The 26,291-nt window shown below is 42.5% G+C and overlaps 1 protein-coding gene across 1 annotated transcript in view; it reads right to left on the minus strand.

The window, feature by feature from the left end:
- Nucleotides 1-8,969: 8,969 nt before the first annotated feature.
- The window catches only part of DLG3 (discs large MAGUK scaffold protein 3), a 30,443-nt gene continuing 13,121 nt past the window's right edge, over nt 8,970-26,291 (minus strand). The window contains exon 10 of the mRNA XM_026451790.1: nt 8,970-9,088. Within this exon, the coding sequence (XP_026307575.1) occupies nt 8,970-9,088 (119 nt within the window). The remainder of the gene's footprint in view (nt 9,089-26,291) is intronic.

The following is a 26,291-nucleotide window of genomic DNA, read 5'->3' on the forward strand; positions in this document are numbered from 1 at the left end:
ACAAAAAAAACAAAAATTAGCTGGGCATGGTGATGCATGCCTGTAGTCCCAGTTACTCGGCAGGCTGAGGCAGGAGAATCACTTGAACTTGGGAGGCAGAGGATACAGTGAGCCGAGATCATGCCACTGTACCCCAGCCTGGTGACAGAGCAAGACTCCGTCTCAAAAAAGACAAAAAAAGCTAATTCTTCACTCGGCTATGTGTGGAAAAATACCATTCTTCCACTATTTAAATACTTATTCTGGCCTGGCGCAGTGGTTCACGCCTGTAATCCCAGCACTTTGGGAAGCTGAGACAGGCGGATCACCTGAGGTTGGGAGTTCGAGACCAGCCTGACCAACATGGAGAAATCCATCTCTACTAAAAAATACAAATTAGCCATGTATGGTGGTGCATGCCTGTAATCCCAGCTACTCAGGAGGCTGAGGCAGCAGGAGAATCGCTTGAACCCGGGAGGTGGAGGTTGCAGTGAGCTGAGATGACGCCATTGCACTCCAGCCTGGGCAACAAGAGCAAAACTCTGTCTCAAAGAAAAAATACGTAAGTCTTCTTTACATGGAGTATGTGTTAGATACACGGGAGATACAAGAGCAAAGTTTATTGTCTTGTGGAGCTTACTAGGTGACAGACGGTATAGTATACTAAGGATGTTGTAGCAAGAAGCCCAAAAGGAGGACAAACCAAGGCATAGAAGGATTCACAGGGAGTACAGATCACATCTAGTTTGTACAGATCACATCTAGGGAAGCTACAAGGAGATACTGCTTTTTGAATTGGTTCTCAATGAAGATTTAGGATTTCAAAAGGTAGAACTGGGCAGAGGCCCTTCCAGCTAAAGGGAACAGTGTAAGCAAAGGTCTGGAGGCAAGAAGCACAGGGTATTTGCAGGGATCAGCCATGCATCCAAGTCTGGCTGGGCCTCAGAGAATGGCAGGTTGGGGCCTGACTGTGGACAGCCTGTATTGTCCAGCTAAGGAGTTTGACATTCATTTAGTAGACCTTATGGGACCAACTTCATTACCTCAGCGTTCTTATCCCATTATCAGGCTAAACTTCCATGTGGAAATAAAACCAGTAAAAGAGAACAGGCCAGCGAACTAAAGTCAAACTACTTCTCCCATGAGATATATTTCATGTAATCAAAAAAAGTATGTAAATTAGACCTTAATAATTTTTTTTAAAATATTGACTACTTTCCTAAGATCTTTAAGAAGCAGCTAAACTGTGGCCATCTAGCAGTGACAGTCTGTCTCAAGAACACGCTGGAATCCTAATGAAGTGACAGGGGCTGGCACCTTCTCACAAATAAATGCCTCATGGTAGGCTTGATGAGAGGAAGAAGGAATACCTTTCTCCACAACACTGATAAATCTTCTTCTTCCTCTTTTTATCCTGAGGGTAGGCACTAGAGAAAGTCAAGGCAGACACTCCCCTTTCAAATCAGGCTGAACCACTGTCCGAGGATGGAAATCCTACACATGCAAGGCCCATATGACATGCAACCAACCACTTCAACCTGACTCAAAACTAGAGAGAGCATAAAAATAAAAAAAAAAAGCAAAATGTATTTGTCTCTCAATACCTAAAGAAAGGCCATAATTAACCAACTGCCACCCTGGTCTCACTATGTGTGTCTGTTTGTGTGTGTGCGCGTGTGCACATGTGTGCATATGTATGTGTTTCAGCTTATCTGACAAGATAATGTGCTGAGAGAGTAGAAGGAGGTCTCAGAAACTCGTTATTCCTTCTGCACTTAGATAAAAATAATTTCATTGAAGCCTCCAAGTTAGGGACTGGTCACATCAGAGAGAAACACTGTGCCATGAGAGAATAAAACACATGGAAATAAATTACCATCCCCAGCCTGAAGTCACAGTGCTTGATGTACAAGAAAGATGATCTGCCCCTGAATATGTTACTCGTTAGTTATGGCCACGTATCTCTACAAAGCCAGGGAGAGCCAGAGCCTGGGTATTCCTGCAACTTTTCAAACATTGAGGCCAAGCCAGAAAAATATTACATTATTTAAGAGCAAGGAAAATAGTGTAGCCCAGGGAAAATGTGACATGTAAAAACAAAGTGACAGTAGGCTACAAAGAAGCTTTCCAAAGCCATCATACCACCATGAAGAGCAGATGCAACTTCCGGGGGATGTGCAGTTTTGAGTTCTTGAGCTGATCTTCGGCATTCTAGCTCTCAAAGCTGCTGCCTGTCTCCCTAAGGAGAAAGCGTTTCCAAAGGTCTTGAAAGACAATGTTGTTTAAGAGGTGACCTTAAAAATATCCTCGAAGGGATGCATGCGCCCACCCACAGGGATAATGTACATGCTCTAGAGGACTCTGTCCAGTCTTCCTTTCAGCTGGGTCCTCTCTGCTGGATAGAAAAGCAAGAATATAACCAGCTCAAAGTAAACAGATTATCAGGCAAAAGTCCTAGTAGTTGAGATCCTAAATTGTGAGATTTAAGTTGGAAAGATCCAGAGAAATTATAAGCACCTGGCACTGCCACTGTGATGTCTTAATGAACCGGAACGCAAAGCAAATGGTAACTAAGAAGGAAACTGGTAAAGCAGGTTTCTCAATGCAAAGCAAATGAACATTTTAGCGCTATAGCCTCAAAGGCAAGGGGTTGCTTCTGCTAAAATAACCTAGTATTGTGCCCATCTCTCTACCTGTGGCTCGAGCCATCTGTCTATAGCCTGAGATGCTCCGTCAGTCCCCTCACCCTACTCAGCAATTCCTCTGAGGCCCAGCCCAAGTCTCTCCCAGCTTTGTGATCCTGCCCACTCCAAATTTCCTTCTTCCAAATCCATACCATATTTGCTACCACATTTGGCAGCAACCTTTCTTTTTATTTTCTCCTTATTGCTATTTAATTCTTGCAAGGTTTTTTGATGTTTCATATTACACCGCCAAAGTGGAAGCCCTTTGAAAACCGAGACCATGTCTTATGCTTCATGTGGGATTCTGAATCCTTGTGAATTGTGGGTGAGACCTGGCTACAGGGGATGGAGTGTCCACAGAAGACCCTCCCAGTTACTCCCTAGTTACTAACCCTGAGTGTTCCCTCCCATAGTAACTGGGGTCTAAGAGATCACTTTATTCCTTTGGCCAGAAAGTACTTGGATAAAGGGCACACATTATTTGATGACTAAACAGCCCATCCCTTGCCCAGTCTGTATAAAGCATGCACAGAAAGTTATAAAGCAACAGTCACTCATCAGCCCTTGACCTTAGTGAGAGTTAAATTTCCAGCAGCCTCTGAAGAGCAGCCTAACAGCACAAACCCGAGCACTCAGACAGGCAGAGTGTAGGTCAACACAAAAGGATTGAATTGGGCCTCCCTGGTGTATCTTGAAGAAAGGTGCATGGAGAGCAGGTTAAGAGCACCTTCCTCCTTTGTCTGTCTCAAAGTGTCAGTCCTTATGGCAATTATGGCGTTGGAGAGGCATTCAAGGACCAATTAGCCCGCAACGAGTGACTGTTTGGGGCTCACAGCACTTGCAGATGATAGGATGAGCTGAGGGATTATGAGTGCAAGCCAAGGACTAGTGTTTGGGAATAGGCAGTTCTAGAAATCACTGATGTAGGAAGCTCTGGCCCACCCTCTGGTAGCCCTGAACACTTACATATACTATTGTTGCTTTTTAAAATGCATATTATTCTCGCCCCCAAATTCTATCAGATAGTGAAGCCTGCCAATATTTCCCCATTGGCATCTTAATCCACTATTGAAATTCATTAATAAACAAGACCAAGTCAGGCTTTACCAAGCACCACCCTGGGCAAAGCAGAGTAGTTGCACAATTAATGTCTGCTGGTTCACAGGAATGAGCATTCTCCAGCCTTCTTTAATGACCAAGCCAATATGTCTGACATTATTTCTTGAATCAAGACTACAGATGCTCCAACATGATTTCCTTCCTAGAGTGGGAAGACGACTAAGATGGCAGATGGCCAGTAAGGAGGCCAGGACTCCCAAACTACTTGAATGCTGTCCTGTGGCTGCAAAGAATGCAGCCAGGCTAGCCTGAACAGACTTTCAAAAGCTATTTATACAACTGTACTCTTGACTCTCTTGGCAACATTTGGAGCACAAGGTCTTTCCTTTACTCATTCAATAATAATAAATTAAATTAAATTAAATACAAGTATAGAACAAGGTCATCCCTGGAACTCTAACCTACCCAGTGTCTTTGTACTGCCTTCACATCAGAATGGTCTGAGTTAAACATCTACCCATACCCATCCCAAGAAGTTCAAGAGAGATTTATTTCTCTGGACTCTTCCAGTGGGCAAGGCAAATTCTCCAGCAGAGCAAAAGCCTTAGGCTGGGCAGACTGAGGTGCTGTGCTCATTCTGGTCATCTACTTAAGAGATGATTCTAGCACAGTGAAGTATGAGGAAGGTCCTTCCAAATAAGTCACTGATGACTTTAAAATCAAGTTTCATTTTCCAAATACTGCTCTCTTTCCTTCTTCCTCCTGCTCCCTGCTCTACAAACCCCATGTCCCCTGTGGTTGGTACAGCTGCAGCTCCCTAGGGTTTCACCTGTTAGAGCCTCTGTTGCAGCTCTAAGAGGGTGTTATTTACTTCAAAATAGCTTTGCAAACCCATGCACACCAAAGGTGGATAGATACTCAGGGGAAGGGAAGGAAAGCAAAATAATTATGTCATAGGGGAAGTGACAGCAAAAGAGAGGTGACACCCAAACTGAAAAAGGGTTCCCTCACTTTAACCACCTTCTGCTTAATCTTTTCTGGGTAGATGGCGAACTGCCAGAGGGCAGGGACCATACCTGCTGCTTCCTTGAATCTACCCTGCAACTGTGCCCAAATTCTCAGCCTTGTGTTTTACTGCTTTCTACATAGTAGGAGCTAAAGTAAGTGTGACGTTTATTTTTTATAATTTTTTATAGAGACAGGGTCTTGCTCTGTCACCCAGGATGGAATACAGCATCATGATGACAGCTTGCTGAAGTCTCAACCTCCTGGGCTCAAGCGATCCTCTTGCCTCAGCCCCTTGAGTAGCTGGGACTACAGACACATGTCACCACACCTGGCTAATTAAAAAATTTTTACTTTTTAAGAGGGGTGCTCACTATGTTGTGCAGGCTGGTCTCGAACTTCTGGGCCCAAGCAATCCTCCCAGCTTGGCCTCCCAAAGTGCTGGGATTACTGGTGTGAGCTGCCACACCCAGCCTTGATTGCTTGTTAAAAACATTTTCCTGGGCCGGGCACGGTGACTCACGCCTGTAATCCCAGCACTTTGAGAGGCTGAGGCTGGTGGATCACCAGGTCAGGAGATCAAGACCATCCTCGCTAAGATGGTGAAACCCCGTCTCTACCAAAAATACAAAAAATTAGCCAGGTGTGGTGGCAGGCACCTGTATTCCCAGCTACTCGGGAGGCTGAGGCAGGAGAATGGCGTGAACCCAGGAGGCAGAGCTTGTAGTGAGCCCAGATCGCACCACTGCACTCCAGCATGGGCGACAGAGCAAGACTGCGTCTCAAAAAAAAAAAAAAAAAAAAAAACAAAAAAAAAACAAAACAAAAACAAAACAAAAAAAAAAACAAAAAAACCACACACACGTATTTTCCCAAACCTGGTGAATCCAAAGCACTAGAAAAGGAGCCTGGGAATCTGTATTTTTACTAGCATTCCAGCTGATTCCTATGAGGAAGTTGGGAAAACACTGAAAGAACCACACTTTATAGTCAGAGCAGCCAGGTTCAAGTTCCAGTTTTGGAACTTCTTAGCTATCTAATTGGATTCTCAGTTTTCTCATCTGCAAAATGGGAATCATAATATCTACTTTGTAGGATTATTAAAGGGATATTAAAAGCCATTTAAAGAGAATAACAAAGGTCTTGATGTACAATATGTTTCCTAAATGTTTGTTCCCCTTTATCCTGAAGACACTGAGGAACTAGTGAAAGCTTTTGAGCAGATCATGTTCAGATTATTGCTTTAGTTTCAACCCCCTCTGCAATACCCAGGCAAATGGTTGCCCAGCCTCTTCTGTAACACCCTGAGTGACAAAAGATCGAATTTACTATATCCGGAAGCAGTCCATTCCATTTTCAGACAGTTTTAATCATTAGCTCTTCCTTCCTTATGTTGAGCAGAGATCTGCCTTGGGTGACAGAACAAATCTAATCCCTTTTCCACATGATAGGGTGAGGCAATTAACTTAGATAAGGAAAGCACATGCCGCTTGTTTGAGGCACTGAGAGGGCAGTTTTATTTATGCACATGTCCAGCAAGTAGTTGATATGCAGGTCTGTAGTTCAGTAAAGAGATCAGGAATGTCATTTATATGGCAGGATTTGAAGCTATGAAAATAAACGACATTGCCATTTAGGGGGGCAGAACTAATGAAAGTATTAAGGAATAGTAAGCAGGATAGAAAGAGAGCCTTTAAAGAAGAAAGCAGGTAATTCATGGAAACAAATGTGGTGAAGAGGTCAGAACAATGTCAGAGAACCAGCGAACCAGTCACTGAATTTGAAGACTAAGAAGTCACCCACTGATCCCTGACAGAGAGTCAGGCTTCTGCTCCCCTGGAGCTTTCCAGAGCCGCTCAGAGCCACACTACCACATTGGAAAGCAGATGCACGCTTCCTTTGGGGCTAAAGAGAGGTGATTTGAAGCAGGAGCAAGTAGTCCAACATTTCCCAACCTGGATGTTGACATAGGTTTCTCAATAAGGCTCCCATGCTCTATCTTTGGGGAAACACTGCCTAATACAGTCCTTCCTGGAGATTAATCACAGGCAAGAGCCCCGTTTTCCTCTGTTTAAGCCTGCATTTGCCCAACTTACTAAACCACTGATTTTTCACACAATACTTACTAATATCTTGAGGAGCTAGTGTTTTCTGGCCAATAATTTGGCAAATGCAGTAAGCAAAGGGATACAAGACAATAGTTTAAGGGACTATTGGTATCAAGGGATATATTTTTCTTTTTAAGAATGGAAGAAGCTTAAATATGTTTACCTGCTGAAGAAAAGGAACCAAGTGTAGACTGAAAGGCCAAAAGCAGGAACAAAAGGGAAGACAGCAAGTCAGGTTCCGATAAAGGGGTTAGCTTAGCAAAGGGCCTCAGCTCAATGTTTAGCCATAAGACACTAAGTCCCCTGATTAAATCTAGTGATCACAAATGGTTACTATTTTCCTAACTACATCTACTTTCCTCAGAGGATACAGACAATTTATCTAGAGAAGGTTACGGGCAGATTATATAAACTGATTCACTAGACACAGTCATGGTCTCCACCCTCGCCTCAGAGTTAAGCTGAAATGTATCCCCTTGAATTCCCTTGCCTGGGCCAGGGAAGAGTGCTCCAGATCGGGAGCCAATGCCCCATTCCCCCTGCCCAGGCAGACAGAACTCTAACACAGGATAGGCGGAGAGGGGAAATCTAAAAATAAAGCTCTCCAAAGAAACTGTCTTGCCTAAAGAGCAGCTTCCCACGCACACTGGAGTGCCACATCTGCGGGGGCTGGAAGCACGGAACGGAACAATCCTGACCAAGTCATATAAGCATTACCTATTTTAGGGGGTCAACAGTGCATTTCTGATTTCCCCCATCAGCACCCCAGTATCCAGGCTGCAGACTGGGAGCAAGGGCTTTAGTGACAGAAAACAAAACTTTCTTTTCCAGGGGATTGGAAAAATGACCAGTGACTAGTCCTGCCTTCCTACCATCCTCCCTTCACAGCGGGAGGTAAGCATAACAAATACTTTCAACACACAAGGGGTGGAGTTGAGGGTTCACATTAGAGAAGATTGTGAAGGGTTCTAGTGGGCTTCAGGCTCAGAGATGGGCTGCCTCAGCTCCACTCCCTGTCATAGAGTCAGGGACCACCAACTGGGGAAAAAGAAAAGCAAGCACCATGAGAAAAATTGCAATTAGCATTGACATACCTTCGCTATTGTCATCTCACACCCCAAGGACAGAGCAGTTGTCACGTTGCCAAGCAACTAGCAAGTGCAACTTCCAGGCCAGGTATCAGAGGCCACTAGAAAAAGTTCAGCCCAAGAGTTTGATATGACCCCACACCTAAACATTAAACACAATACTGTAGCGACTTCTGCCTCAGGAGAGTAATCCCCACCACCTTTCGCTAAGGGCTTTAACCTTGGAGAGATACAATGTACTTGGCACCAGATTTTGGGGTTTTGCCAAGAAGCCAAAGCAGGAAGAAGGAAGCTATCCCTAATTCTATGAGGAGTCCATAGTATTTGCTTGGCACTCCAACTCCCCAGGAGATTTGTACTTTGACCTGACAAAGTATTATGCTATGCCTCAAGGGTCAGAGAAGCTCAACCTTGGAAATATCTTGGAATAGCTTTCAGCAGCAATATACTCCATGCTACCTATCTGTTCCCTCCACCCCCTCCCTCTTCCTAGGGCACATACACTATACATCCCATGATTCATAGATACAGCAGACCAGTGCAGCGGGTGGTGAGGGGGAAATGGAATCACAATAAAACATCCAGAATGCAGCAACCTGTCAGTTCTTTGGTCTCTTAAAACAGACCCTGTACCAGAACACTGCGATAGTTGCTATGCTCAGATACAAATCCTGATGTCTATCTTGCATACATGGAAGGGGATGGGAGGGTGGCAAGTTTCCCCTCAAAGCACAGATTGCAAGCAAAGTACTTTGAACATTTGACTGATATTTGAATGCTGACTAGCAACAATCACCTAACAGTCTTTTACAATTATAGCAAACTGAAATTTTCCCATACTGAGTCATTCATGAGCTAAAAGGAAGAAGCCAGCTCACAAAAGGGAGGAGACACTGACCATAAAATACACAACCTAAGCATACAGTGAGAATCGTTATTTTAGTACTGGGAGTACATACTCCCTAGCTCACTACTTAAATAAGAAGGGCTGGGTTGGCATGGAGCTCTCCTCGTCCAGCACGAGGGCTAGTGCTCTGAAGGGCAACTTACCTGACATACAAGGACCTCTTCTCACTTGTTCGGAGGGACCCAGACCCAGAGCTCATGCTGCTGTTCATCATTTGTTCTCGCAAGTCATGTATCTTCGATTCAAAGCGACTGTATTCTGTCGCGGAAACAAGGGAAAAGACAGGAAAAGAATGAACTCAAGGAGCTCCCCTGAGCTTGCATGCCAGCAGCCAAAAAGCCAGAAGGCCCCTTGGCTTAAAAGCAGCCAGAGCCAGCCCACTCTGTCTTTGCTTTGATAAGCAAAGTCCCTCCTCCTAAGCACAGAAAGACAGACGTCCCTTCAGCCCCAGACTAACAGAAGGAAAGAATGCACCTGAAAAGGGAGTAGCATTTGGGCAGGTCAAATGCAAAAAGCTCTTACCTGCCTCAAAATCTCACTGATCCTTTAAAAAAATAACAACTGGAAAGAGGTTCCAGTGCAACCTTTATAAATCTTTAGAGCCGACACTAAGGCCCAAGGAGAGCAGATGGGAAAGGAGACTTTCCCAAAAGGCGGATTGCAGAGAACAGATGGCCCTGAGATGCAGAGCAGAGGGGCTGGAAAGGACCTGAGGTCATTATATCATTGTTAGGCAAGAAGACAATTTTTTCAGGATGACTTTTTGGCTGGGGTGAAGGGGGGTGATATTGGAACCCAGTACAGAGGTAAAAACAAACAAACCTCACAACCGTAACAACCATTATGAGGAGAATTAAAGCTCTGCTGAGTTATTTTCCTTTTAACCAATAGCCTCTTTGGCTTCAGTAACATACATTAAAACATAAATTCTCCCAAACCGAGAAGTCGGCGGACACCTCTCACCTCCAAAATCATCTAGGCATTGAGGTCGTAAGTCCATCCCTAACCTTATAGCCCAGTGAGACCATCACAACAGCCGGAAACAGCCTTATCACTCTGGAAATGTAATACAGGTTTATACCCAATTTAAGAAAACCTGATACAAGAAAATTAACTCTAGCTGTACAATTATTATAAAAGGTTTTTTATAGGGCTGCTTTGCTGTGACATTCTCCTAGGATATTTAAAATACAATATTCACACTTACCAAACACACAATTACACATTTTCCAGGCCTATAATTGCCACATAAAATGGGGTATATCTAAGGCCACAGGTTGTGGAAATACTGGAAAACAGGCACACTTCACTATGACAAGCTGACTTTAAAGGAAGCCAAAATTTATAGTAGGGGTTGAAGGCTGGGAAACTGCTTTAAAAAACAAACACGTCCAGAGGAAAAAAATTCCACAAAAGCAATTTCGTGCACCATAGAGGGCTGGCAAGAAGCATCCCTACCTAGTCCGTATGACTCTACAGGAGAAAACAAAACACCTGTTCCAGCACCTGACACTCCCCTTCCCTCGGCAAAGCAACCGGACTGACCTTCAACTGGGTGTTAAGGGGAAATGCTAAAGCCTAAAGGGGAAGGAACGGAGTCAGGCAAATAACCTCCTCTCAACAAAGTTTCTTTTGTTCATTGTGGTATCAATTTAACCAACTGGTTAAATTCGTGCGCTCTTTCATTCATCACACACCGGTGTTATGGTGATTTGTCCTCATTACCTACTCCTGTTCCTGAAATCCTGGAGGAAGCAGTTAAGTCACTGACTCACCCATTAAATGTTGCAGGGGGGCGGTGGGTAGAGAGACAACAGCTGGACAATGTTCCTGTTCTGAGGGTTACACGGCAACCCATCAATATCAATGAGGCGCCCCAACCTAAAGGTAGGGGGTAGTGACCAATTTGTCACAGAAGCCCTGGACTGTCATAGAGCACAGCAGTAGGCCAGTCTACCTCTGGAGACCGCCTGGGTGCTGGCCCCACCCCAAGGTTTGGCCCTCTACACTGGGTGGGGATTGTTTCTCATTCGTTCCTTTCTGGCCCTCCTCTGAGCTCACTGGCTATGGGCAGAACCGCGTGAGACAAAGATTTCTGACGAGGCAGCCCTTTCTTAGGGGAAGATAAATAAAAGAGACAAAGAACTATGCATTGAACTGTGAACAAAAAAAGTACACCCAATCTATCTTTAAGCCATGTTTTCCCCTTCTTGAAACTTGTTTATATATTCCCTTCTTTGGAATTGACTTGCCCGCTGAACTCCAACTCAGCAGCAGGTCATGGCGGTTGCTTAGTAACTACATTTCTTTAAAAATCCTTTAAAAAACAACCACCAAACCACCATTTCCTCAAAGCTCCTAATCCAAGGCTGATAATTCTGGGCCAGAGGGCCCACTTAAAATAGACTACAGAAAGAGAACAAAGCTATTGCTTTAAGGCATACACTTTTTGTTTTTACATGTGCTGCTAAAATTTCAAGTTTATTAAATTGTGTTTTATTCACTTTTTTTCCATTTGGATGATCCCCTTAGAGTTCCAGCTCCCCATCAGTCTCTGGCTTTTATTTGTAGATTTATCTAAAGTCTACTTGGCAGAGCAGCCTTTGAATAAATGATTGTTGGGTAAATGAAGAGCAAATTAGAAAACTGTGTCCAAGTTGACACTTCTATTCTTAAACTAATAAACTTAATGGTTTATTTAACTGATGGCTGCCAGCTTCACTGAGGGCTTAGAAAGGTAGTTAAGAAGCATTCACAATTACTTTTGTTCCCAAGGTTAACTGCTGGAAGCAATTGGGGTTTAATTATTTTTAAACACCCTTTTGAGATGTTAACAACCCACAATGGGCAGCTGATTAACAGACTTTGTATACAACAAAGAAAAATCATTCTAACAAAAAACTGTTTAGAATAGACTTAGATACTACCTCTTCTTAAATATTAGAGGTATCATTTTCCCAGGACAAAAGCTTCCCTTAAAAAGCATCTCAATTCTAAGACTGCAGGACTCGCCAAGCTCCCTCCTTCCCTCTGACTTGTCACTAACACAGCCATCACAGCCAATGCTGGAGGACATCTCCTAGGCCAAAGTCACCGCCTAGGAAGCCCACCTGACCAGCCTCTAACCCAGAGGGCCCACTTCAAAGAAGCAACACTTAATAGTATACTAAAATCTCAAGTCTACTAAACTGCTCTTTGTTTCTTCCCATTCAGATGAACCCAACTGTTTGTGACCCACAAAGATATCCATACAGTCATCGCCCTCTTTCCTTTTTCCCAGTTAATCACAGAGAAACAAGTGGGAGGGGGCACAATCAGAGGTCAGTACCAAAGAAGGGTTTTGCCCCAGTCACTGACAAGCTGGGGTGCCTCTAAAAGATCAGGATTTGGCACCCCATCCCAGATACACAGAATCAGAACCTACTGAGCAGGGGCCCAGGAATCTGCATTTTAACAAGCATCAGTGCGATTCTGATAAAGTTTGGAGCTGCTGCTCTTAACTTACAGAATTGGATCCTGCAGTGTCTCTCAAAAGGAAGATGGGGCCAGAGAGTGGATAAGCTCTCAAAAATAAAATTTGGCAATACAATTGCAAATCCTTCGGGAAAGGAAAGCCCTAAAGATGCCACAGTCTTATGTGCCTGCAAAGAAAGCTGCTGAGTTTACACTTTTTAAAAATTCTGTATCACTTCTCCATCCCACTCCCCAGAAGATACCACTGTTGGTATTTTTAGTATGTGTCCTTCCAGACTTACTTCTATGCATATATGGTTTATATACATGTACTCACAATTCACACACAAGCTTTTTTCATTTTCTGACACATCATGAAAACCCATCCATGTTGGCCAAGCATGGTGGCTCAACTGAGGTCAGAAGTTCAAGACCAGTGTGAAACCCCGTCTCTACAAAAATACAAAAGCAGCCAGGTGTGGTAGCACATGCCTGTAGTCCCAGCTACTCATGAGGTTGAAGCAGGAGAATCGTTTGAACCCAGGAGGCGAGGGTTGCAGTGAGCTGAGATCACACCACTGCACTCCAGCCTGGGCGACAGAGCAAGACTGTCTCAAACAAGCAAGCAAACAAACAAACAAAAAACCATCCATGTCAGTATACAGACCTCATTTTAATAGCTGCGTAGGATTCTATACTATGGACAGACCGTAATTTATTCAGTCATATTCCAATTGATACACATTTAAGTTGTTTACAATTCTTAATATTACAATCAATGCTACATTGTGTATTTGTGGGGTTTTTTTTTTATATATTTTATTTTTTGTAGAGATGGGAGTCTCACTATGTTGCCAGGCTGGTCTCGAACTCCTGACCTCAAGGGATCCGCCTGCCTCGGCCTCCCAAAGTGCTAGGATTACAGGCATGAGCCACCGCGCCCAGCCTGCACTGTATATTTGACCATTTCTGTTGCACAGATTACTAGAAGTGAAACTGCAGAGTCAAATTATACGCAAATTAAAATTTTTGATTAGCACTACCAAATTGAACCCCAACATTCTGAAACCCTTCTGACTGAGGATAAACTACTATTCCAAAGCTTCTAGCACTTTTTCTGTTTCTGAAGTGGAGGCAGAATTTACCTTTGAGGACAAATTGATTTTTTGTTTGGAGAAAAACACTTTAAACGACACCCCTTTTTCCCTGCATACAACCAGTGTTTCCTCAAATTTTGCTGATGTTTCTTCCTAATTGCTTCCTCAATCTATTTCTTTATACCTTTAATTGTCATTGCCTTACTGTTGTTTTCATGTCTTAATTTTCCCTTGACTATTTTATTATCTCTTCTCTGGGCCACTGCTCTCTCTCTCTAACTGGTCTCCTGCCCCAAGGCTTTACAGACTTAAATCCAGATTAGATTCTTATTTGAAAAGCTTTCCTAAAGCTTGAATTTGTAGCCCCCTGTCCAAGTATCTATAATGACTCAATGAGCACTAAAGAATTTTACTTTTAATATGTCAACTAATTTTTCAAGGACTGCTACAACCATCCTCCCATCACACCCAGCCTATCTAGCCCACATCTCAATTACACAGGTCTTCTTTTTGAGCTAGCCTGCCTGGACCCCTTGAATACAGCTTGTTCAGTTCTACCTGTTATTCCCTGCTCCTGAAATACTTCCCCACTGCCTGACACTAAACAACCTTTACATTCTTCACCATCTTTCCTACCTCATTCCAAGAAGTTTTATTCATTCATTTATTTATTCAAATATTTTCTAAGTTTGGGCGCAGTGACTCACACCTGTAATCCCAATGCTTTGGGAGGCCAAGGTAGAAGTATTGCTTGAAACCAGGAGTTCAAGACCAGCCTGGGCAATATAATGAGACCCCAATTCTAGAAAAAATTCAAAAATTAGCTGGACATGGTGGTGCACACCTATAGTCCTAGCTACTTGAGAGGCTGAGGTAGAAGGATCACTTGAGGTCAGGAGTTTGAGGCTGCAGTGAGCTATGATCACACCTCTGGACTCCAGCCTAGGTGACAGAGTGAGACGCTATCTCTAAAAAAAAAAATTACTGAATGTCTACTGTGTATCAGGTGTTGTGCTAATTGCTGAGAATATAATGGTAATCAAAATAGTCCCTAGAAATTACAATTGCAAAACAAACAATTATTTCATTACAATTGTGATAACTGCGATGAAGAAAATGCTAAGAGAGAGACTAATCGGGTGACTTAACCTACCCGTGGGAGGGGGGTGGAGTTCAACAAAGGTTTCCCTGAGGAAGTGACATGTAAGCTAAGTCCAGGGAAAGGGCACTGGTGAAGAAAGCATTCCGGACAGAAGGAACAGCATTATGTAAGGGTATAAAATGTATGGAACACAGGAATGTAAGGGGATACTGGCAGGAGATCAGACTAAGAGGTAAGCAGGGGTCAGATCATATAAGGCCTTGTAGACTATGGTAACGTTATTTGCTTTTTTTTTTTTTTTTTTTGGGACAGAGTTTCGCTCTTGTCGCCCAGGCTGGAGTGCAATGGAATGATCTCAGCTCACTGCAACCTCCACCTCCTAGGTTCAAGCGATTCTCCTGCCTCAGCCTCCCGAGTAGCTGGGATTACAGGCGCCTGCCACCACTCCCAGCTAATATTTGTGTTTTTAGTAGAGAGAGGGTTTCACCATGTTGGCCAGGCTGGTCTCAAACTCTGGACCTCAGGTGATCTGCCCGCCTCGGCCTCCCACAGTGTTGGGATTACAAGCGTGAGCCACTGTGCCCGGACAGGTTATTTGCTTTTATCCTAAGATAAATTCTTTCTCGCTGGGCGCGGTGGCTCAAGCCTGTAATCCCAGCACTTTGGGAGGCCGAGCCGGGCGGATCACAAGGTCAGGAGATCGAGACCATCCTGGCTAACACGGTGAAACCCCGTCTCTACTAAAAAATACAAAAAACTAGCCGGGCGAGGTGGTGGGCACCTGTAGTCCCAGCTACTCGGGAGGCTGAGGCAGGAGAATGACATAAACCCGGGACACAGAGCTTGCAGTGAGCCGAGATCCGGCCACTGCACTCCAGCCTGGGCGACGGAGCGAGACTCCGTCTCAAAAAAAAAAAAAAAAAAAAAAGATAAATTCTTTCTCAATGAAAAGAAGCCATTGAATGATTTTAAGGAAAGGAAGGACATGATCAGGTATGTGTGTCACTTTGGCTACTGTGGAGAGAATAAGTGCAGCGTCTTATATTTACATTTAAGTTTCTTGACCGACGAAGCACATGCTTTCTATGTTTGTGTATCCTCCACAGCCCCTAGCATAAGAAGCCCCTGCTTTTACAGCATCCAAACCAGCTAGCCCTTCAGCCTCTGCTCAAACATGTCCAATACTGGGAAGCTCTCCAATTCTTTTTTTTCTTTTCCTTTTTTTTTCTTTTTTGAGACAGAAGTCTCGTTCTGTCACCCAGGCTGGAGTGCAGTGGTGCGATCTCGGCTCACCGCAACGTCTGCCTCCCAGGTTCAAGGAATTCTTGTGCCTCAGTGTCCCGAGTAGCTGGGATTACTGGTGGCCACCACCACATCCAACTAATTTTTTTGTATTTTTAGTAGAGATGGGGTTTCACCATGTTGGCCAGGCTAGTCTCGAACTCCTGGCCTCAAGTGATCCACCCACCTCAGCCTCCCAAAGTGTTGGGATTACAGGCGTGAGCCACTGTACCCAGCCGAGAAAAGTTTTTGGTTCAGCGCCATCCCTTCTGCCAGCTGGTCCTAATTTTCGTGTCTAAAACAGCATAAAACATGATGGGTTCTTTCCTTCAAAACAGTGTGAAGGAATAGTTTAAAGAAGGTCAAAGAGTTGGAAAAGTCTGGAACAAGACGACTGAATAAAATGGGAGTAGATGGCAGAGTGCAAACAGGGGAAGGGGAAGTAATGGTAGGTTGCAGGCCAGATTATAAGTGCTTGAGATAGGACTTTTCTTAATAGGCAATGGGAACTGTGTTTAAGTGTTTAAACAGGAAAGTAATACAATTAGAACTAGGTTTGAGGGAAAATTATTCTGGGAGTATAATACAGAATGGAGGACACAGAGAGAGAGATAACAGAGAACAGGAAGCTACTTCTACTACTACAGACAATAATTATAAAGGCCTGACATTGTATAAGGGCAATGAAGACAGAAGAGACAGGAATCAAGAAATATGTTGGATCCTTCAAAAGTGGAGAAAGACAAAAAAGAAATATATTGGAGCTTGAGGGGAGAAAATCTGACATCTGATTGGATGTAGAGTGAGAAAGGATCAAAGGCAAAGAAGCTGAGATTTTTCTGGAAGACATGGAAAAGGTGGGATATCAGCCATAATGCAGAATGACCTCAAGAATGTCCTCAAAAAGTTACGTCTTCTCCAGGTTAACTGTTGTTATTTCCTCAACCATTCTTCATCCAGCATAGTTTCCAGACCCTCCACTACCTCACCCTTGTAAACTCTAGTGCTCAGAATTAGTGGTGATGTCGTTTACTAAAATATAAGCTCCTTGATGTGGTTTTTGCTTCCTTCTCAAGGTGATCTGCACCCCTGTTAAGTCAACATTTATTGAATGTGCCAACTGGATATAGAGGTCTGACAGGACAAATCTGGACTCTGTGATTCTCAAATTTTGGCTCCTCAGGAACAAATGGGAGAAAAAAAAGAATACAAACTTTCTCCTTTCACATGCCCAAACATGCTAAAAACTGACCAACAAAACCATGAACCACTTCTGCAAAACAGTAACATGTCAGAGGTTTCAAGATATACTTAACAGCCCAATAAAGCATCAAAGGGGACTGAAACTACAAGGTTCACTATTGCGAACTGGACACACACCCAAGCTTCCAAGTCCATCTCTCCTCTAAGCCTCTGCTTGCAAATCCATCTACCTCCCTAATGACAGGAAAATTGTCAAAAATTAAAAATGACATTTTTTATTAATTTGGAAAGCTGAGAGGTGCTCAGTTTCTCAACCTGTATTGTTTATTTGGTTCTATTTGATTATAGGCAGGAAAATATTGTAGAGACAGGAAACAAGTGGTAGCAACAGAGGATATTCTGCATGTAGTATAGACTACAAATGACTCAAATGAAGATATAAAAGGGAAAAGTTACAAAATAACATCCTGCCTATCAAATTTAGATATGACGCTGGGTGCAGTGGCTCACTCCTGTAATTCCAGCAATTTGGGAGGCTGAGGCGGGTGGATCACTGGAAGTGAGGAGTTCAAGACCAGCCTGGCCAACGTGGTGAACCCTCATCTCTACTAAAAATACAAAAATTAGCCAGGCGTGGTGGCAGGCACCTGTAATCCCAGCTACTCAGGAGGCTGAGGCACAAGAATCGCTTGAATTTAGGAGGCGGAGGTTGCAGTGAGCTGAGATTGTGCCGCTGCACTCCAGCCTGGGTGACACAGTGAGATTCCATCTCAAAAACAAAAACAAAACAAACAAACAAAAAAATACCTGGTCTAAAATGACTGGAATGAAAAATGCCTTGATCTCACATCAAACTAAGAAAAAGTATTCACAGGATCTTGCCTTCTCACCTATTCTGGATCACCCAGCAGATCAGGGTAAAAGCCTCAAATAGGACCTTCTCTATATCTTAAAGGAATTTCATATAGCATATTCAAATGAAAGATTAACAGAGTCTTTGGCTCCTGCAACCCATAAGCCAAAGTATATGTAAAGACCACCAAGACAAAATACCTCATCCAAAAAAACATGAGAATAAAGACAGATTTGTACCTTTTCCCTGTTCTCCAGGTGGTGGGTACACTTGTTAAGAATAATCTTTTCCACTTAACAGAGATGCTATAACGCACTAACTAAAACACACACATTTTATGATGAAGTTTGACAACTTGAGTTAATGTAACCAATTGCTATGTTTTACCAGGTCAGTGGAGAGTCTGGATTCAAATATTCTTCACAGTTGTCACACCCACAGGATCACAAACTCAACTGAATCTCCTTTAGGTCAAGTTTCTGTGGAAGAAACTCAGAAAATGGGACCTGGAGAAATACTCTTCTCATCTAAGTTGTCAAAACACCTATGGTCATTTTCAGTAACTGATAATCCCAGTGTAAAATATTAAAGTCCAAATTGTGTGTGTATATAAAATAATTTTATTTACAATAAAGGTGGTACTTCAAAAATGCAGAGAAACGATGGATTATCTAACAAATGGTACTGAGGTAATTCATTAACATTTGGAAGAAACTAAGTTAGTACCCTACTTTACATCACAAATCAACTCCAGGCAAGTTAAGGTTTTAAATGCAAAAACAGGCCGGGCACAGTGGCTCTTGGCTGTAATCCCAGTGCTTTGAGAGGCCAAGGCAGGAAGATCACTTAAGGCTAGGAATTTGAGCGACCAGCCTGGGCAACACAGTGAGACCCCATCTCTACAAAAAAACCACAAAAATTAGCCATGCGTGGTAGCATGTGCCTGTGGTCCCAGCTACTTGGGAAGCTGAGGCTGGAGGATCACATGAGCCTAGGAGTTTAAGGTTGCGGTGATCTATGATTGCGCCACTGCACTCCAGCCTGGGTGACAAAGCCAGACCCTGTCTCTAAAAAAATAACAAATACAAAAACAAAAATATTAAATAACTAGAATAAAACTCAGATGGTGTTTATTTGCCCTCGGGTAGGGAAAGCCCTTCTAAACCTCTGAGCACAGGCAAAATACACAAAACATTAATAGATTTGACCACATAAAAACATATAAAACATCTGTACATCAAGATAAAATTAAAAAAACAGGCTGGGCACGGTGGCTCACGCCTGTAATCCCAGCACTTTGGGAGGCTGAAGTGGACAGACCACTTGAGGCCAGGAGTTCGAGGCCAGCCTGACCAACGTGATGAAACCCCCTCTCTACTAAAAAATACAAAAATCAGCCGAGTGTAGTGGCGCACGCCTGTAGTCCCAGCTACTCGGGAGGCTGAGGCAGGAGAATCGCTTGAACCTGGGAAGTGAAGGTTGCAGTGAGCTGAGATCGCACCACTGCACTCCAGCCTGGGCGACAGAGCAAGACTAAATCACAAAAAAAAAAAAAAAAAAAAAGAAAGAAAGCAAACTATAAACTGGGAGAAGTCCTTGCAATATATATGACAAAGAATTAATATTCTAACCATATTAAAGATTTTATATATCAGTAAGAACTGATGAACACACCCCAATAGAGAAATGGGGATAGAGTATAAACAGGCAATCCACACACACACAAAAATGACCAAGAAACACTTGCACACAAATGTTCAACTCTATTATTAACAGAAGAAATACAAATTAAAATACAAATTAAATAACATTTTTAACCTATCAAATTTGCAGAAATTGTCTTAAAAAATAATACTCCATGTTAGTGAGGATCTTGAAATAGACATTCTTATACTGTCAGTGGAAATGGAAGCTAATTTGGCCAAATACATCAAAAGCCTTAAGCATGTTCATACCCTTTGATCCAGTAATTCCACTTTAAAAAAATCTATTCAGAGCATAATCAGAGATTCACAAAAACTGTATACAAGGATATTAATCAGAATGTTTTGTGTAATATCAAAACATTGGAAATAATCTAAATGTTCACCAACAGGAGAATGGTTATACAAATTATGGCACACACATGATGAAATATTATTTAACTATTAAAAACCACTTTTTCAAAAAATATATAGTGATCTAGGAAAATGTTCATGACATATGTTAAGTTAATGGGAAGAACATAAAACTGCTTAAAGCCAATAATCTCATTCTTAAAACAGATAGATACAAACATATGATATGATATATGTAATATAAATATATAAAAGTTTAGAGGGAAATACACAGAAATATACACATACAACAGTGGTTATCTCTGGATATAGTTTTACAGATGATTTGAATTTACTTTACTTTGTATTTTTCTGTATTTTCCAATTTTCTACAAATCTAAATGTAATATATTTTTAAATGCAGGAGAAAAATATAATTTGAAGAGAATGGGAAAGCAGACTGAACATGATAGGCTCAAGGACAAAGCCAGGACACACATGCACTAGAAACTTCTCTCCACACTGCTCCTGGCTTCATTAATCATTTTCCTCCGGGACTATCCATTTAACCAGCTCCAGACAAGTCCAGTTAAACATATTATCACTATTATCACCCAGCCATCTTATCCAAAAGTAGACCCAAAGAAGTTTTGTGAATGCCTTGCAGAAATATAAATATAGTGCATCTACCATATTTCCCTAATCTACAACCCAGTTAACCCTGTCCATCAAGAAAATTTGGTCAGGCTGACAAGACTTTTTGTCCTTGGTGAACCAATACTAGCTCCTAGTGCTCACCACTTCTTTTTCTGAATATGTACAAAACAACTCTTAATCTACCCTGGAATTTAACCCAAAATTTGCAAAATTCTCTCCTTTTTGAAAATCCAAAGGACGTCTACTTAGGCCCCTAATGTACATATTTATAAAAAATATGTTAATTTTCTTCTTTTGGTCTAGTCAAATTTTTTATCACTTAATTTCATCAAGTAGAAAGATCATAAAATCTCTAGGGCCTTTGCTTTTTCAGCACAGTGGTGCCATCCTGGCTCACTGCAACCTCCGCCTCCCAGATTCAAGAGATTCTCCTGCCTCAGCCTCCTGAGTAGCTGAGATTACAGGGGTGCACCACCACGCCTGGCTAATTTTTGTATTGTTAGTAGAGATGGTGTTTCACCATTTTGGCCAGGCCTGTCTCAAATTGCTGGGCTCAAGTGATTCACCCTTCTTGGCCTCCTAAAGTGCTGGAATTACAGGCATGAGCCACCACACCCAGCCTGCTTTTTTAAAGATACCTAAATTCAGCAAAAAATAAACAAAAGTCCATTTCACCAGGGGAAGACAAGACCCTCATAAAAGCAAGACTGTTACTAGCTCAAGACTCTGAGTCTTGGCCGGGGTGGTGGCTCAAAGCCTGTAATCCCAGCACTGTTGGAGGCGGAGGCAGGGGAATCACTTGAGCTCAGGAGTTCAAGACCAGCCTGGGCAACATGGCAAAACCCAGTCTCTACAAAAAAATACCAAAATTAGCAGAGTGTGGTAGTATGTACCTGTAGTCCCAGCTACTTGGCAGGCTGATGTGGGAGGATCACTTGAGCTCAGGAAATTGAGGCTACAGTGAGCCATGATCATACCACTGCACTCCAGCCTGGGTGACAAAGCAAGACAAAAGAAAAGAGAAAGAAAAGAGAAAGGCAAGAGAAAGGCAAGGCAAGCCAAAAGAAAAAAGGATGGAAGGCAGGAAGGCAGGAAGGAAGGAAGGAAGGAAATAAAAGTCTACGCTGGGTGCAGTACCTGTAACCTTAGCACTTTGGGAAACTGAGGTGGAAGGACTCCTTGAGCCCAGGAGTTCAAGACCAGCCTGGGCAACATAGTAAGACCTTGTCTCTATATAAAAAAATAAAATTAAAATTAAAATTAAAAAAGGGGCTGAGTGCAGTGGCTCACCCTTGTAATCCCAGCACTTTGGGAGGCCAAGGTGGGTGGATCACTTGAGTCCAAGAGTTCAAGACCAGCCTGGGCAATACAACAAGACCCCATCCCTAATTTAAACAATAAAAAAGAGTCCAGGTACAAATAGGAACTTGTAAATTGAATTCACAACTCACTACCACTTATCTGACACAGAATTTGAGTTAGACATTAGTGATCATTTTGCACAGTCTCCTCATTTTATAGATTAAAAAACTGAGTCCCTAAGAGGAAGGTTGACTAGTCTAAGATCATTCAGCTACTTTAAGTCAGAACCCAGGGCCTTGGCTCCTCTGCCAAGATTTTATATATATATATATATATATATGTTTCATACATATATACATTCTTACATAAAAGGAACAAAACCAATATATTTTACAAAAAACAATTATCCTATTGTGGAATATAAGACTAAAGCTTTAAACAAAGGAATAGTGTCAATATCAGAGTCAAGATTTCAACAAGCAACATATTAAACAAAAGAGAAATCCTAAAAAGCTACAATTAAGTAAGAAATAACTCATTCTCAGGCTTGGCACAGTGGCTCATGCCTGTAATCCCAGCACTTTGGGAGGCTGAGGCAGGTGGATCACCTGAGGTCAGGAGTTCGAGACCAGCCTGGCCAACATGATGAAACCTCATCTCTACTGGATATAAAAAATTTGCTGGGCGTGGTGGCGCATGCCTGTAATCCCAGCTACTTGGAAGGCTGAGGCAGGACAATCACTTGCACCCAGGAGGCAGAGGTTGCAGTGAGCTGAGATTGCGCCATTGCACTCCAGACTGGGCAACAAAAGTGAAACTCTGTCTCAAAAAAAAATTTAAAACAAAGAAATAACTAATTCTCATTACTGTTATTCTAATAATTCTACCCTATCAGAAAGAAGTGATGTTTTACGGACACCAAAGCTCCTAGGATTTTGCCTCAAACCATCTAACGAAGACAAGAAAGCACCTGACCAGCTAAATACAGAGTGCTTTACTAAATCTAGCACCACGTCCTTGGGTTACATGGAATAAAGAAAAGCCCAAAACAAACACACACATATGAAGTTCAGCTCCAGGGGGCAAAACTGAAAAGAAAACTTAATTTTTTTTTCTCTTCTAAGTATATAGAACAGGGCTGGGCCTAAAAGGGTGTAGCTACTTTTTAAAAAAGCCAGGCAGTTCCTCAAAAATCTAAACACTAAGTTACCTATGACCTAGCAATTCTATTCCTAAGTATATATCATCTAAGAGAACTGAAAACATGTTCACATAAAAACTTGTATATGAATGTTCATAGCAGCAGTATTCACAATAGTCAAAAGGTGGAAACAACCCAAACGTCTATCAACTCAAGAATGGATAGACAAAATGTGGCATAACCATAGGATGAAATATTGTTCAACCATAAAAAGTAATCAAGTGGCCGGGTACGGTGGCTCGCACCTGTAATCCCAGCACTTTGGGAGGCTGGGAGGCCGAGGTGGGTGGATCACCTGAGGTCAAGAGTTTGAGACCAGCCAGGCTAACATGGTGAAATCCCATTGCTACCAAAAATACAAAAAATAGCTGGGCATGGCGGTGCACATCTGTAGTCCCAGCTACTCAGGAGGCTGAGGTAGGAGAATCTCTTGAACCTGGGAGGTGGAGGTTGCAGTGAGCTGAGATCACACCACTGCACTCCAGCCTGGGTGACAGAGTAAGACTCTGTCTCAAAAAAAAAAAAAAAAAAAAAAAAAAGAAAGAAAAAGGAATTAAGTACTAATACATGCTATAACACACATGAATCTTGAAAACATTATGCTAAGTGAAAAAAGCCAAGCACAAAAGGCCACATATTGCATGATTTCATTTATATGAACTGGCCAAAATAGGCAACTTTATGAAAACAGAAAGTAGATTGGTAGTTGCCCAGGGCTAGGGGACGAAGTGGGGGGCAGGGGGCAGGGAATGAGGAGTGATTGCTAATGGGGTCAGGGCGTCTTTTTGGGGTGAACATGTTCTAAAATTGATTGTGGTGACAGTTGCACAACTCTAAAAATTGTAAAAATTGTTGTACCCTTTAAATGAGTGCGTTGTAGCGTGTGAATTATATCTCAATCAGCAATTTTTTGTTAAAAAGGTAGGCCCCTGGCCGGGCATGGTGGCTCACGCCTATAATTCCAGCACTTTGGGAGGCCGAGGCGAGCGGATTACCTGAGGTCAGGAGTTCAAGACCAGTCTGGCCAACATGGTGAAACCTCGTCTCTACAAAAATATAAAAATGAGCCGGGCATGATGGCGGGTGCCTGTAATCCCAGCTACTTGGGAGGATGAGGGAGGAGAATCCCTTGAACCTGGGAGGCGGAGGCTGCCGTGAGTCGAGATTGTGCCACTGTACTCCAGCCTGGGTGACAGAGCGAGAATCTGTCTCAAAAAAAAAAAAAAAAAGTGGGCCCTATCATTTTTATCAGATCAGCATTCCTGAGCTAAAATTATCTATGCCCAAAGCCTTAAACCCCTCCAGCACACAAAGCAGTCAGAGTGAGAAGCTGTTATCTTCCTGGTTCTTTCTAGTTGCCTAATAACATAGCTGGCTTGCTCTGGTCTCAAGTCAATTTGGAAACAGAGAGAGAATCAAGAGAATCAAATCAGGGGACCAAGCAAAACAAAAGTGAACAGCAAACAATAAGCACATGAAAAATGCGCAACATTAGCCATGGGGGAAAACTCAAATCAAAACCACAATTAGATACCACTTCACACATACCAGGATGGCTAGAATCAAAAAGACTGACAACAATAAGTGTTGGGGATGATGCGGAGAAATTGGAACCTTTACACGCTGCCTTCAAATTGTTCACAGTGTACAAACGCTGTTGATAGGAAATCATTTTCTTTCTTCCTTACCTTGCCTTCTTTTAGGATGGCAGTAGGAATTTCAGAACTTTGATTCTCTGCCTTGGTATACTCTCAACTTTGTGCTTTCAATGCTGATAGGATAGCAGTTACGTTTACATCCTTCATTCTCAAAAACTGGGAGATGGAATGGTTACTTAAATGTTATGGGGAAAATATCCCTTTTATGCTTTCAAGTTATTATCCTCACTGATTTCTAACTCTTCCAGGCCTTACCCAAAGGTGTTTCCATGGTAAAAGTATGCTTATTCACACCTTAAAATAACTTACAGAAATACTCCCATTCTCTCTCACTCTTTGTACCCCCAAGCCTGCCTGGATTTACATTCCCGAAAAGACTGGTCACAAAGGATCATTTCCCACTTAGGCTACCTTAATGACCAATTTCCCGCTCACCTCCTGTTTTTGAGATCAGTTTCTACTCTACAGACGAAAGAGCTTTCAAGAAAAATACTAGATCAGTTTATAAACAGAGGTTGACATAAAGTCACTACAGGGAAAATGTAGATCTCAAAATGTTCTAACACATAACCCATCCTTCCCTTGGTGGGACAATTCCACAAGTCACAGAAAAATATTTTTCATTTTAGAATAGATTTTAAGAGAGCCTTTGCCAAGAGCCAGTTCTTTAAATGTTCAATTGAATTTCAAGCAGTATTATACATGTCCAAGAACATCATGCTATTTTTAGCTAACAGGTAGGGTTGCTGTGTCTACAACCGTTTGGAGCAATCAGGAATGAAACCATTAAATAGCATCTCTCACTGTGGTATCTTATGATTTAGCATTTCTATTTCTATTTTAATATTTTCCAAAGCCTCATCATAAAAAACACCTGTAAAGCACCCATGCTAGGCACAATACAAAGTTCAAATAGAAAGAAACAGTTCCTATACTTCATTATGGGTTAAACCCACATTAAGCAAACCAGATATATGAAAGAATCTTGGCTGGGCATCTCATGCCTGTAATCCCAGTGCTTTGGGACGTCGAGGTGGGAGGATCACTTGGGCCAGGAGTTCGAGGCCAGCCTGGGCAACATAGTGAGACCCTGTTTCTATAAATAAATTAACAAATAAAAAAAAAAAGAATCTCACAGAGCATTCTCAAGTTGCCACCAACCTCCTAAGTGTCCAGGGGAGGAACATTAGGAAGCAATTGTCCTAAACCCATCATCTTTTTAATGCTTGCACACCTTTTATGTATTAAAAGAGGGGTAAGGAAAATGTTCTAGGCCGGGAGCGGTGATCCCAGCACTTTGGGAGGCCGAGGTGGGTGGACTGCTTAAGCTCAGGAGTTCAAGACCAGCCTAGGCAACATGGCAAACCCCCATCTCTACTAAAAATACAAAAATTAGGCTGGGCATGGTAGCTCACATCTGTAATCCCAGCACTTTGGGAGGCCAAGGCAGGAAGAATGCTTGAGCCCAGGAGTTCAAGACCAGCCTGGGCAACATGGTAAAACCCCATCTCTACAAAAAATACAAAAATTAGCCAGGCGTAGTGGCGCACACCTATAGTCCCAGCTACTCAGGAGGCCGAGGTGGGAGGATGGCTTGAGCTTGAGAGACGCAGGTTGC

The sequence above is a fragment of the Piliocolobus tephrosceles genome, chromosome 12 (genome assembly GCF_002776525.5).
Source record: "Piliocolobus tephrosceles isolate RC106 chromosome 12, ASM277652v3, whole genome shotgun sequence".
Lineage (NCBI taxonomy): Eukaryota > Metazoa > Chordata > Mammalia > Primates > Cercopithecidae > Piliocolobus > Piliocolobus tephrosceles.